Genomic DNA, 14400 nt, shown 5'->3' with positions numbered 1-14400 from the left:
CTGGGATGGCGTGTGAATTTAAATGGATCAAAATTAGTTTTCACTTGAGTTACCTAGTCTACCTTTTAAAATATTAAAATTAGGCGAATAAAATATGATTTCTTATATTTCTATTTCATGAATAGCTCAGACATAAGTGGCTCTGGTCTGGGTTGGGGGGGTCAGTGGCCCCCAAACTCCCGCCTATGAATAAAATATGATATCATGATGGAAAAAAAGGGTTGGCATACCTTTTAATGTAAAATGAGGTAAAACAAATTTTTCTGTAACATTTGGGTGGTTGGGAGGGACAGCACGTCTTATTAATGATTTTGGCAACTGAAAGCATATTTATTTCACAGGTTAGTTCATACCTTAAAGATATTTTGTTTAATGTTCATCATGACCCCATGCTTATTTCTGCTTTTTTTAATCAGTGTTTGTAAATCAGTTGATAATTCATCCATTACAGTGAATTATTTCCCCCCAAATTTCACTGAAGACATTTTATTGAACATATTTAATTCTTAACTTTGAATAAAAATGCTTCAGAAAAATCCCTTACACGTCAAAGCAAACAGATCCATGCGTTTTGTAACATTTGTTTGAACTCTCCCTCATCTCAATAAATTAAAGTAAAAAATCTCCCTCAATCCATCAGATATGAACGATGTTTTTTTGTTTTGTTTTTTTAGAAAAAGTAAAACCATTTTTTCCATGGTTGATTTTCGTAAGGGTAATATGTATTCTATACTATTATATCCTATAAATTAACACAACACTTTAAAAACTCTCTTTAAAATCTTAAGCGGAACTATAGCGAAACAGAGACCGATCCGCCCGGACCTTTTACGGTGATGCACCGGAGGATTGTGTGACCTAAGCCTGTCATTCTAAAACCGCTTTTGTTTGGTAAGCAAACATTCCCTTTTTAATTTTTTTAATCACACGATAATTAAATTACGTCTATGAACAATTATCATATATGCCACGTGATATTGTGATTGATTAATGCGCATTTTTGCTTTTAAAGAACACGCTGTCTGACGCCTGTCAAATATATGTTCAGTGTAACTTATCTTCAATACTGAATTAATGATAAAAATTAAAACGAAATGACACAGTGCATTGTCAATATTTAAACGACAGGCATGATTGCTATTATAATAAAATGACGTTTGTTATTTTCATGTTATTCTAGAGAATGTTCAATAATATTTGGCTCTGATGCACTTTGTGTCAATGTGTTTATTCGTTTAACAGGATCTGAGGAAGAAGGTCACACAGAAATATCTACCATGACGCTTTTTCATTTCGGAAACTGTTTTTCTTTGGCGTATTTCCCTTATTTCATCACTTATAAATGTAGCGGATTGTCAGTATTTTGTTGGTCAACCACACAGATAATATACAATGTTTTTAACCAATGTTTACGTTGCTGAAAAATTCAATAACTGTCTATTGAATTTGTTTAATAAATATGCATGTTATGTATAGTTTAAATGTGATTTGTTTGTAATTCGGTCATTGTAACAGTACATCACACTTATATCTTGTTTTATGTCTAACTAAAATGGGGGTTCATACATAACTTCACGTAGTTGTATAGTCATTGTTCTCTACAGTGTAATATTTTCTCATACTACCTTCAATAGACCCCTTCAAGGTTTGTAAACATTGAATGACTTTCGGGTGCACGCGCAGCATGGGGTCAAACTGTTCATACCATTTAGGCTTTCGAGTTTAATTTAACAGGTCTGAAAAATGATGACTTACCTGAAATGAAGTGAGCACTACAAAACACAAGCCTCTTTGATATTTGCATTGTCTGCACGTTTAATTGCTTGCAGCCAGATGTTGTATTTTTTGTTTTTGAGATTCTGCAGGAATCCCGAAAAACTTAACGGAAGACCTAGTGCGATTTTCACAGCCCACAACGCAAGTAGGCATTTTTGACGATACGGAATAATACGCAACTCAATCTGCTGTAATGACTTTTCTGACCCCGACATGTGCAGTGGGAACCACCTGTGATGTGAACTGCGAAGGGGTCTATTATCCATCACTCACAATCATCAAACAGTTATCGGTAGTTGATTTGTTTGCTTAATAATGCAACAAGAACTATTACTTTAAACTGTGATCACTTGAACATATTGAGCATTTTTTTTTTTTATTCAACACCAATTTCTTTATGACCTGATTTTGCCAGGTCAGAATACAATGCATTTTGGAGATGTGTCCAAGCAGGTGCTACCTACCTCTTCGTACAGCTGTGCAAGGTTAGCGAGTTACCTTATGTCTTCATTAGACATTATGAACATTGTATATAAGTCTATAATAGACTATCAGGACTTTCTGTAAATCTGTGATGTCACTTTCAGATGCTGTTCCTTGCCACATTTTTTCCCACCTGGGAGGGAGGTGCTGGCGTGTATGATTTTGTTGGGGTATGTGATATCTGAATGCAAATTATTTAATTTTGTGATTTTAGTCATGCAAAATCACAAAAGTCATTATATAGACATATATATATATAGACATATTTGCGATTGGTCACAAGATTATTTATTTAGCTGGGCAAATAATGTGTAGTTACATTAATACAATATGCAATTCTTAAACATTTTAGTGTTTAATATGTCTCAGACTTATTAAATTCATTTTGTAACCCTTGACCCCAGGAGTTCATGAAGGCCACAGTGGACATGGCTGACCTTCTAGGTCTTCATCTGGTTATGTCCAGGAATGCTGGGAAAGGAGAATATAAGATCATGGTGGCAGCAATGGGCTGGGCTACAGCAGAGCTCATCATGTCAAGATGTATTATTCATACTAGTAAAAAAATTTTATGAGTTTTTTTTTTTTAAACACAACCTGGCCTGGTCGGCACTATTTATATTTTATGCATGACTTGCAACAGGTTGCACACATGCACATTATGTGGCCAGGTTAAAATGTAGTTTTATTTTAGTCTTCTAAGTTGTTTCATGTTGTACAGTGTCTATATGTAGCACCATAGTCCTGAAAAACAACTTTGTCTCATTACACCATGTGATGCACTGCTTTATATGTTTAAAATGACAATAATGCTTCTTGATTTGACTGGTCTCTCTAAATAAATCTTTTTGTGTCTCTGACCCTTTTTAACAGATGTATACCTTTATGGGTGGGAGCACGTGGCATTGAGTTTGACTGGAAATACATCCAAATGAGTTTTGATTCCAACATCAGTCTGGTATGACGAATGTCATGACATGTTTAAGTTTTTCACATATATAATGGCATTTTATCATTACAGCATTGAGGCTTGTGATTTATTATATTTTTAAATAGAATTTCAGTGTTAAATTTAATATATTTTTATGCAATCCATGTGTATGTTTCATGAGGTCATAACCATTTTTTCAGCTTTTGTATCTTGATTTGTATTTTATTTCTGTTTGTAATCCTATCAGGTGCATTATATTGCAATGGCAGCAGTTGTGTGGATGTTCACCCGTTACGACCTTCCGAAAAGCTTTCGTCTTCCAGTCACCATCCTTCTGGGGTTGTGTGTTTATAAGGGCTTTTTAATGGAGTAAGTATTATTGATCTTCATTCCTCTTTGGGGAACTGAATATGTTATAGTACTCAACATAAAAAAAAACTCAATTGTTACTAAGATGCATGCACAGAAACATCAGTGGTCTTTATGTAAGGAATAATTGACGACGGGCCATTGAATTATAAGAAAATAATGCACACCCAAAGTGCAATACAATTATTTCTCTTATACCACGGTTACCACAAACATTGCTCTGGTGCCTATTTCTAAGACATTTGACAAGTTAGGTGTGCAGTTATCAGAAATTAATGCATACCCACAAAACATTTCTCAGCCAATCAGAATACAACATTCAACAGACCCGTGGTATAAATAAATATTAAAGTATTGTTTGTTTATACGTCAATTAGTTGAAAATAAAATGTGTTGAACAGTAAGCATTAGGTGAAATAATGCACTTGGTTTTGTCTTTCCACTAGATGGCACTGTTGTTAAGTCAATTGTGTCTCCATTTAGAAACTGCATCTGCGAAACAATTGAACCATTGCTGTTATTGTGGCAGCCGATTTTATCTGTTTATGCTTATTTAAAATTTTCTCTTTTTCTCCTCCAGGCTGTTTGTTCATGTTTTCCTTCTGGGCAGCTGGACGGCCCTTCTGGTGAAAGCTGTCCTTACTGGTGCCATCTCCCTCAGTTCACTCTTTCTGTTTGTTACACTCGTTCACAGCAGCTAAACTTTCAAAACTGTCTGCGCTGTATGGTGCCACCTACATGTCAAGTATTTCAGGAGCAAAACCACATTCCTTCAATGAAAACTGTTCACGGTAACTGCCATCAAGAAGTGACTGTGAAAAAACCAGTTCATCCAAAAAAGAAAATTCTGTCATTATTTTATCACACTTATTACACACCCATGTGTATTTTTTTCTGTGTTATGCATAATGAATGCTGAATCAGCTCTGGTTTACTTAAAAGAAGATACATACGTGTACAGCAATAACAAAAAGCACCATTAAAGTAACCTATTTTGACTTGTGCACTATATTTCAGATGTTCTGAAGCCATACATTGTGTGTGTGAGTCACAGAAAATCTTCATTAAATGAATTTTTAAACATCCATATAGTATGTTCTCACACAAAAAGACTTGAAATATAACACACAAGTCATATGAACTACAACATGACGTTATTTCCATTTTTGGGTATACAGTTTATTTAATAATAAAGTTGTTTGTACGCTACTAATAAATTAATACATAAATACACTTTTAATGTTTGTTTTACATGCGTTTTGAGTGGTCAGGTGTTTCAGAGACTTATACATGGTCACAAAATGTTTAATTTCCTCTAAATGTGTTTTATTGCCCGTCTAAAACATTTGAAAATGTTGTATTTTGTAAAATTAAAGGGACATTCCACTTTTTTTGAAAATATGCTCATTTTCCAGCTCCCCTGGAGTTGAACATTTGATTTTTGCCAATTTGGAGTCCATTCGGCCGATCTCCGGGTCTGGCGCTACCACTTTTATCATGGCTTGGCATGGTCCATTGAGTCTGATTGGACCGTTAGCATTGCACTGAAAATAACCAAAGAGTTTCGATATTTTTCGTATTTAAAACTTGACTCTTCTGTAGTTACATCGTGTACTAAGACAGACGGAAGGTTGAAGGTTGCGATTTTCTGGACAGATGTGGCTGGGAACTGGACTGTCATTCTGGCGTAATAATCTTTGCTGCTGTGGCATGGCTGCAGGAGGCGCAATGATATTGCGTAAATTTGGGCAATGCGTAGTGTCACTGGGCCTGTTGCAGCCATGTTACAGCTGCAAAGTCCTTGATTATTGCGCCAGAATGGGAGTGTGGTCCTAGCCGTATCTGCATGGAAGGTTGCAGCTTTTGATTTTCCGTCGGTCTTAGTACACGATGTTTTAGCGCGATGCTAACGGTCTAGTCAGATTCAATGGATTGTGCTGAGCTATGCTGGGGGTGGTGGCGCCAGGCCCGGGGATCGGCTGAATGGATTCCAAAACTGTAGAAATCAAATGTTTGGGACCATTAGAGCTGGAAAATTAGTTTTTTTAGTGGAATGTCCCTTTAAGCAACCCTACACTAATAAAATTAGTGAAATTAATTCAGATTTAAACCCTTAAATGCTATGCTTTGCAGTAGGGCCTTTGTAAACTACAATAATTATGTCTTTTTTATTATTTTCACATTTTTTTACATTGTTACATAAGGATGATTTCCTTTTTTAATGTAATTAACTTTAATAGAAGGTAGTTCAATTCTTCATTAAAAGGTTTACCAGGATCAGTTCTGGTTGAGTTACTCAAACAAACGTTTATCTTGCCCACGAACCCAGCTGGATTCAAAGTGAACACACAAAAACTTAATTTGTAAACATGGAGGTGTTCAGTGTGCATGATGTAAATCTTAAAGGGACAGTTCACATTAAATTTTGGCATCTGCTGTGAACTTTACATTTTTATGCATTTCAGAATAAAGACTTTTCAAGACATTTTTTGAAGGAGGAATTCGTGCAAGCCTTTTTGCTTGCTTTATGATTGGTTCAATATAGTTGTTTACACTGCTTTTCATCTGCTTAACCCTGTGTTGTTTCAGCCAAACGTGCATGAGCATGTTCAGGTCTTTTGTACTTCTTCATACCCAGGTAAAAAAGTAGTATACTTTAGTGTATTAGAAACATGGTTGAAGTACATGATGTATAAAACAAGTATGCTTCTACTTGTTGTGCTTTATTTAAAGAGTATTTAATGTGTACTTTTTAAAAGTATACTTTTAGTGTATGCACAAAATGTACTTAAACACAACTATAATTTGCGCTGCAATGCCTTTTTAAGTGTATTTCCATTAGAATGGTGAAACAATGCAATTGTACTGTAAGTGTGTGCTTAATTGCTCATGAATCTTGATTTTCAGTAGTGTATTTTAGTGCACCTGAAGTTTAAAAAAAAAATTTCGTTTAAGTATACTATTTACACTTGAAGTGGTGTCAAATAGATGTTAAGTTAAAGATAACACATCATTGAATACACTTAACTATACTTGGATTTGACGAAAATAGTATGTAGAAAAAAATACTTAGTACACTTTTTTAAAGTATATTTTTGATAAAATTATTTTTCACCTGGGATGAAAACTGTACGTATAACACCCAAAATTTGCTTTCAACCATGCAGGTCTTTGCAGTATCTTGCTTACCCTGTTCATGGGCATGCTGATAAACTTACCAACAATAACTAGCTAAAAAATGTACCATCTTTGCCCATCTAAAATCAGACAAGACATCTTGGAATTTAAACTGGTCCAGCCTTGTCTTTGCCCACCGATGTGAAAATTCTGATGCAACATGCTGGGACAAAGGGTTTCTCCTCGATGAGGAAAAGATTTAATCCCACTAGAGTTTCACTCTTGGCTTAATGTCACTCTCTCACATGTCTAACATTACCGGTGCTGTGAAAAGGCTTTTATGAGACAGCTGATGTCTAATACAGCCGAATTAACATTATTTATACTTTCATCTCACATGCATGTTTTTGATTTATTACTGTAATGATATTGTAATGGATTCTGAAATACCTTGTAATAGCTGATCATGCATATCAGTACCATGGTACTAATCAAATTACCATAGAAGCATCATTGCTTACCAGTTATCTGTCTGTCTATCCCTTTTGTCATTTGTCTTTCTTTTCATTCTGTCTTTTTATTGCTGTCTGTTTGTTTGTCTTTCTTTTCCTTCTGTCTTTCTGTCCTTCTTCTGCCTTTTTATTTCTGTCTTCTGACAAATCTATGTAGGCCTACGAATACAAATCAAGTAACTTGAACAGAACATTCTGAGAAACTTATTGTTTTCTGTTTCTTTTCCTCCTTTATTTTGTTTTTGCCTTTCTTTATATTTGCTATCTTTCTTCCTGCACTCAAAGAATGATTTTTAGTATTTCTAAGAATTTTATGGTTATTCCTCGTAAGTAGCTGTTGGCTTCAGTTCAACACAACCTTTCCCCTAAACTCTTTGACTTTGGCAGATATATGACTCCTGTAGGGTTAATAATCCCTCTCTCAATCTCTCTCCCTCCCCTCCCATCCAAACGCAAGTGAATTCACAGGGAACACTGAACAAAACTTCCTTGTTTTTCAAACTCTAAGGATGGCCGAAACCGAGTTAAATCTGCTGTACCACGGTCTGCTGCTGCCAAAGATCACTCATTCAAAGGAAAGCCTCGAGTACCTGCAGAAATTAACGGTTAAAGATGATGATGTCATCGCCGTAACGTATCCCAAATCTGGTAAGATAGCATTTCTTTAAAACACAAAGTTCCCCTCTCTCGTGCAGCTCTCAAAAGTTGAGCTGGGCTTCGTGCGGCGTTGCGCAGATCGATTCGCGTGACAGCGAAATATCGCGACAGCACAGAATTAGAATCGCGTTCGCGATACCTCGTTGTCATATACTGATCGGTCTGCGCAGCGCTCCATGTAGTCGAGCAGATAAAGGCTTGCGTTTGCTCCATATATTGGCTGTGAAGAATGCGGTTGTTCGCATATGTTGCAAAGTTTGCAAAACTTTGCGGTTGTTCGCATATGTTGCAAAGTTTGCGGCAGTTAAACGACTTAAAACCATAGTGTTTGGCAAGTATATATAGAGTTTAAGATGAAGACTCGGAGTCACTCTGTTCTATTTCATTCAACGCTGAGTGCCATTCATTATTATTAATCATGCGGAGTGTAAATTATATTGAATACCATGGATTGATGTTGCCTAAGGAGAGTCATAACGCAGACAGTTTGCAGTATTTTGAGAAACTCAGTGTAATGGACAATGATGTGATTGTCATCACCTACCCTAAATCTGGTAACGTTTATTCTTTATTCTCTTTTAGTCACCATTTACTAAAACATTTAACTGACATTATCAAAGATTTTAAAATGCTGTTAACTAATGCATTAACTTATGTTGTATTTTTTAGTGGTTAATGCATTTCAATTACTTTTTGAATGTTTCAGGTACAACATGGATGCAGGAAATTCTTCCTCCTCTCCTGCATGGAGGAGATCTGACTACGGTGCAAACCATCCCGAACTGGGACCGGGTGCCATGGATGGAGGAAACTCGAGCTTCCCTCGTCATGGATAAGCTCCACTCACCTCGAGCCATGGTGTCCCACATGCCTTACCATCTGATGCCTCCCACCTTCTTCACCTCTAAGGCCAAGGTACAGAAAAAGCCATGAAGTCACACCTAAACAATTCAGAGTGATAGCGTTTTCTGTGGAAAGTGAAATAGATAAACGAAGTGATTCACAGATAAGGAACAAGGTGCACTGTAAATAAACAAAAGTTACAACTGCACATACTGCTCTTCAACTGCAATTCACTCTTAAAAATTAAGGAGCTTGAAAGGTTTTTCACAGCAATAATGCCAAAGAAGAACCTTTTTTGGTTCCACAAAGAACCATTTAGTCAAAGGTTCTTTAAAGAACCATTTCTTTAATACATTTTTATCATCTGAAGAACCTTTTATCACCTTAAAGTACATTTTGTGAAACAGAAAGGTTCTTCAGATGTTGAAGATGCTTTAGACATAAAAGGTTTGTGAATCACCTTATTTTTTAAGTTTTGTTTATAGTAATTGTTAGACAATTCTTTAAATTGCATACTGTGGTTTTAAAATGAAAGGAACAAGTCAATTCAACCTATTTTAAATTTTGACCTGTAATTATTTGACATAACTTAAGTTATAAAACTTGTTTAACTTAATTTGTTCTGTTAAAGTTTGACAAACATTTGACAAAAATGCTGCATTTTTTTGCAATGTGGGAATGACGTTTCAGCTGTATGCAATAAATTCTCAAGGATTTCCTAGGTTTATGGTATCTTTATAGACCATTTAGCAATTTTAGCTGGTCATAATATAGGTGTAATTTTTTTGCAAAGCTGTTGTTAAACTGTAAAAAAATTGTTTGTAAAAATCGAATCAGAACTCAGATTTACAATTCATTTCAACTTACTATTATTTATCTTGACTAGAGATGAGTTGTTTTAACTTATAAAATGAAGTTGACTTTGATTCAACAAAAAAAATAAGGTTTTGCTTGATCTTTCATTGCATGCGTCGGTGTAACATCTTATCTTATCTTGCATCAGGTGATCTATGTTGCTCGCAATCCCAAAGATGTTTCAGTTTCATCTTTCCACTTTCATAAAATGGCCAGTTTTCTTGATGACCCTGGAAGTTTTGAAGAATTCATTGACAAGTTTCTGGCTGGAAACGGTGAGAATAAAAAGATTTTGTATCATGCCCGATTAATGCCAGGGCTCCAGACTGCCACCAAATGGTTCGAGAGTGTGCCACTGAATTTGACCTTTTTTGTGATGTGACACTGAATTTGAAAACAACAGCACATTGTACTTTTTGCATCTATCATTAAAGCATTTATTAGCAATACAGTGGAAATTAGTAAAAATGTAAATATTTGGTTAGCATGTTGATTTACAGTGTACGCCCCTAAATTTTCTGGTTGCACCCCTAAAATTTTCAGTTGGGGGCCACCATGCTCCTAGTGAAAAAAGTTAGCCTGGAGCCCTGAATGCACTCCTTACACATATCAAAACACTAATACACAACAGCACTGCAAGTATTTTACTTTAACCAAATGGCAAACATAAACGTATGTCATAAAGTTTGAAATATATAACAAATCGACTGCACAGTGTTTTTTGGGAAGTGGACCGACCACGTGAAAAGTTGGAGAAACCCTGATCTTGGAGATAGAATTCTCTACATCACCTATGAAGAAATGATTCAGGTATAAAAATATAGTTTTAACTATAGATACCAGAATGAATTTATAACAAGCAATGTCACACGATTAAATATTTTGACATTATTTTACTGGGAATCATAGGACCTACGTGGAGTCTTGGAGCGGATTTTGAACTTCCTTGGTCGCCAGCTGAGTTCAGAAGCCCTGGATTGCGTGGTCAATAACGGCATGTTCAAAAATATGAAAACAAATAGCATGTCAAACTACTCTCTTGTGCCCGAAGATATTATGAACAGCAAAACATCACCCTTCCTCAGAAAAGGTACACAGATTTATTCATCACTACTTCATTGAAAGCAATGAGTCTACCAAAAACTCATTAAAGGGACACTCCACTTTTGTAAAAAATATGCTATTTTTCCAGCTCCCCTAGAGTTAAACATTTGATTTTTACCATTTTGGAATCCATTCAGCAGATCTCCGGGTCTGGCGCTACCACTTCTAGCATAGCTTAGAACAATCCATAGAATCTGATTAGACCATTAGCATCGCGCCAAAAAAAATAATCAAAGAGTTTCAATATTTTTTCTGTTTAAATCTTGACTCTTCTGTAGTGACATCGTGTACTAACACCGACGGAAAATTAAAAGTTGTAATTTTCTAGGCTGATATGGCTAGGAACTATACTCTCATTCCAACGTAAAAATCAAGGACTTTGCTGCCGTAACATGGCTGCAGGAGGCGCAATGATATTACGCAGCAGCCAAAAATAGTCCCCGGCCATTGAAAGTAACCAAGGGGACTATTTTCGGGCAGTGTGTAATATCACTACGCCTGCTGCAGCCATGTTATGGCAGCAAAGTTCTTGATTATTTCGCCAGAATGAGAGTATAGTTCCTAGCCATATCTGTCTAGAAAATCGCAACTTTAAATTTTTTGTCGATCTTAGTACACGATGTAACTACAGAAGAGTCAAGTTTTAAATAGGTAAAATATTGAAACTTTTTGGTTACTTTTGCGCGATGCAAATGGTCTAATCAGATTCAATGGATTATGCTAAGCTATGCTAAAAGTGGAACTGCTGGACCCAGATATCAGCTGAATGGATTCCAAAATGGTAAAAATAAAATGTTTAACTCTAGGGGAGCTGGAAAATGAGCATATTTAAAAAAAGGTGAAGTGTCGCTTAAACAGATCTGATAGTTGAGCACATCAGGGAAAATACTGCTAAATGCAAACATACAACATAATCATGTAAAAAAAAGAAAAAATTGAAGGCTTAACTGACTTTTTTAAAAGGAGGTAAAACTGGTAGAGACAGTGAAATTTACCTTGCAATTGCCTTTCAAGTTACTTAAGTTGGGTAATTGTTGCAATTTTTACTTCAATTACACAAATTTAAGCAAATCTGTCCGTCACAGGACGGATCGCAATCAAGCAGACCTGATGTCATTACTTAATTTTGACAAAAAGTTACGGGGTCATGGAGCAAAGCTAGTTGAGAACCTTAAACATTGATTATTATAATAACATCGCTCTTCCTGTTTTTAAGGTATTGCTGGAGACTGGAAAAATCATTTCAGCGCTGAACTTAATGCCAAGTTCACAGCAGTAATTCAAGAGGAACTGAAAGACACTAACATCAAATTCCCGTGGGATGAGGAATGAGACAGAGTCTTTTTTCCTGACATCTTAGTGTACAAAACAAACAGTCGTAGTGGTATCGTGTTATCATTTATATTTCACTGTTGTTACTGTATCATATCTAGTTCAAGTGTAAAGTTAAATTCCCATTCATCAGCACGGCACAAAAGAATTATTACAGCAATAACTTCTGCTCTCCTGAAGATCTGTTGCTCTGGTGAGATTGCCTAAGATAAAGACAGCAGACAGTTGAGGGTCTGTTGAGGGTTTCTTGCAACATAACAGTGAGCGTGCGGTTTTGGTAATTTCCCTTTTGTAAATGTGGCATTACATTTATGATTGCCAGGTCTGCGTAACAAAACCAGCCCAGTTTCTCTAGCCCAAACACCAAAACTTAATATATGACACTTCCATACATGAAATGTAAGTCACTGTATGTATTACACACAATGTCTGTTTGAGAAATCACTGTATAGTAGCAACCATAACCTCAGACTATTTTAAATAAATAAAACCATCATTAAATTAAGATGGACAGCTGTTTAACAAAATTATTCTGTGCACCTTTAATCCGCAGAAAACAAGAAATGGTTAAGTAGCCCAATTCCGTGTAAAAAACGGAGACTCTGCAACCCTGCTTACACTTCCTAGTTTTTAGTCACCACACTGTTGGGAAAAGATGGTCGAAATATGTACCCTAGCTGTCATTGGGCTGCACCTAAAAAGTGTATATCATTACCTCTAAGATAAATATTAATATCTCAAATGTGTACATATCTGTACCCAATGACACATATTAGGACATTTTAAAGGAAAACACCAGCATTTTTCAATATTGTACTATGTTTTACCTCAACTTAGATGATTGAATACTTATCTTTTTTCGGTGCGTGCACTTGGTCTTTGTGCAGCGTGTCGTGAATGTGTTGGCATTTGGCCTAGCCCCATGCATTCCTTGGGATCCAGATAGGAATGAATTTGGAGGCCACCAAACACTTCCATGTTTTCGCTATTTAAAGACTGTTACATGAGTAGTTACACAAGTAAGTACAAATAAAACGTGCTGATTTTTTTAAACTGATAAAAAACTATATTGTGTGTCGGAAGAGCACTTAGTTTGCAGCACTTCGACCTCAGCGCACAGTAACATCATCACATCTGACTACTCCCGCTCTTACTCACCGTCAATATTGCTGCGCCCGAGGTTGAAGTCCTGCAAACTAAGTGCTCTTCCGCCAAAACATGGACGTGTTTGGTGGGTTCTAGGTTTAGCCCTGTTTGGATCCTGGGGAGTGAATGGGGCGCTGGATGCTGGCACATTCATGACACGCTGTGCAGGGATTGGGTGCACGCATTGGGGAAGGATGGGCATGTATTGATTTGTCTACGTTTTGGTAAGAACATAGTAAAATAGTGAAAAACGGTGGTGAGGTTTTCCTTTAAATGGTACTGTTCCAGTGGGGTACATATTTTACTGAATAAAAATTACATTTAACTTTAAAGTAGAAATGTACAGAATAAGAGATAAAATAATAACATATAGTCCTATCAAAGTTTCCAAATACCTCCTGTTGGTTGTAACAATTTATTCAATATACAAATAACAAAACCTCAGTTTAAAGCATATCAAGCAAAAGTGGGACAACCATCAACATTTATTCTGAAATGTAATCAGGATTAAGAAATGTTGCTCAAAACTGTGTGTATCCTCTTAATGTTTGTCAATGTTTACTTTTTCTTATTATAGAGACAATGTTGAAACAAATGTGAAGTCTTATGATCTATTAAAGAGCAACCTGTGAGTGATCAATCTATTCTCTGGTTCAGAAATATTTTCTCACTGAAACCAACTATTAAAGCTTGAAATTCTCAACTGTTTCTGTTTATTAATGCTTTATTTATCCCTAATAAAGGATAAATGTGACCCTGCCTGTGAAAACATTTCACACCAAAAATTTACTCACCCTCAAGTTGTTACAAACCTTTATAAATGTATTTGTTGTGCTGAACACAGAGAAAGATATTTTAAGCAATGTTTGTAACCAAACCGTTTTTAAGCACCACTGATTTCCATAGTATTTTTTCCTACTATGAAAGTCAATGGTGCTCCTTTTAAATTTTTTTCGTTTGTGTTTGGCAAAACAAAGATACAGGTTTGTAACAACTTTAGAGTGCAGTATTATGGCAGAATTAACATTTTCTATCCCTTTAAAGTCTTGTGATTTAAGTGTTTTTGATTTACTGTTTAAATCTTCCTACGTAAGAACATTCTGTGAAAATAAAACCTTGATATCTTTAATATTGACTGAGTAAGATCATGTCAAAGATTTAAATCAATTATTGAAATCAAACTTTGATGCTCTTAATATCATCATTAGATTATGAGACTTTAGCCTGGATTTCACAGACAGGGTTACAAAGAAGTAAATAAAAACATACAATGTT

At 35.7% G+C, this 14400-nt stretch overlaps 2 protein-coding genes across 3 annotated transcripts; both read left to right on the top strand.

The window, feature by feature from the left end:
- The first annotated feature begins 740 nt into the window (after positions 1–740).
- Positions 741–5839, top strand: tmem147 (transmembrane protein 147). Its single transcript, XM_073872496.1, has 8 exons — positions 741–891; positions 1243–1354; positions 2192–2261; positions 2364–2429; positions 2664–2806; positions 3139–3217; positions 3438–3559; positions 4140–5839. Exons 2-8 carry the CDS (start codon positions 1278–1280, stop codon positions 4258–4260), a joined length of 678 nt encoding a protein of 225 aa, XP_073728597.1. The 5' UTR covers positions 741–891; positions 1243–1277; the 3' UTR covers positions 4261–5839.
- Positions 5840–7638: 1799 nt separating this feature from the next.
- Positions 7639–13828, top strand: sult2st3 (sulfotransferase family 2, cytosolic sulfotransferase 3). Of its 2 annotated transcripts, none has more exons than XM_055211147.2 (6): positions 7639–7836; positions 8552–8760; positions 9692–9818; positions 10259–10353; positions 10453–10633; positions 11864–13828. In XM_055211147.2, the coding sequence occupies exons 1-6, from the start codon at positions 7698–7700 to the stop codon at positions 11977–11979; spliced, it is 867 nt and encodes a 288-aa protein (XP_055067122.2). In that variant the 5' UTR covers positions 7639–7697; the 3' UTR covers positions 11980–13828. The 2 variants fall into 2 exon arrangements, with proteins under 2 accessions (XP_055067122.2, XP_055067123.2); XM_055211148.2 differs by lacking the exon at positions 7639–7836 and adding an exon at positions 8136–8399.
- Positions 13829–14400: the final 572 nt, after the last annotated feature.

The sequence above is a fragment of the Misgurnus anguillicaudatus genome, chromosome 10, assembly GCF_027580225.2.
Source record: "Misgurnus anguillicaudatus chromosome 10, ASM2758022v2, whole genome shotgun sequence".
NCBI lineage: Eukaryota > Metazoa > Chordata > Actinopteri > Cypriniformes > Cobitidae > Misgurnus > Misgurnus anguillicaudatus.
This window is presented reverse-complemented; position numbering and strand designations above follow the sequence as displayed.

Bases quoted from the DNA above. Each gene is read 5' to 3' on its own strand.
- tmem147 (XM_073872496.1), top strand. From the start codon at position 1,278: ATGACGCTTTTTCATTTCGGAAACTGTTTTTCTTTGGCGTATTTCCCT. The intron at 1,355-2,191 runs GTCAGTATTTTG...TGATTTTGCCAG, and splicing joins ACTTATAAATGTAGCGGATT to GTCAGAATACAATGCATTTT. The intron at 2,807-3,138 runs TATTCATACTAG...TAACAGATGTAT, and splicing joins CTCATCATGTCAAGATGTAT to ACCTTTATGGGTGGGAGCAC.
- sult2st3 (XM_055211147.2), top strand. From the start codon at position 7,698: ATGGCCGAAACCGAGTTAAATCTGCTGTACCACGGTCTGCTGCTGCCA. The intron at 7,837-8,551 runs GTAAGATAGCAT...TGAATGTTTCAG, and splicing joins CGTAACGTATCCCAAATCTG to GTACAACATGGATGCAGGAA. The intron at 8,761-9,691 runs GTACAGAAAAAG...ATCTTGCATCAG, and splicing joins TCTTCACCTCTAAGGCCAAG to GTGATCTATGTTGCTCGCAA.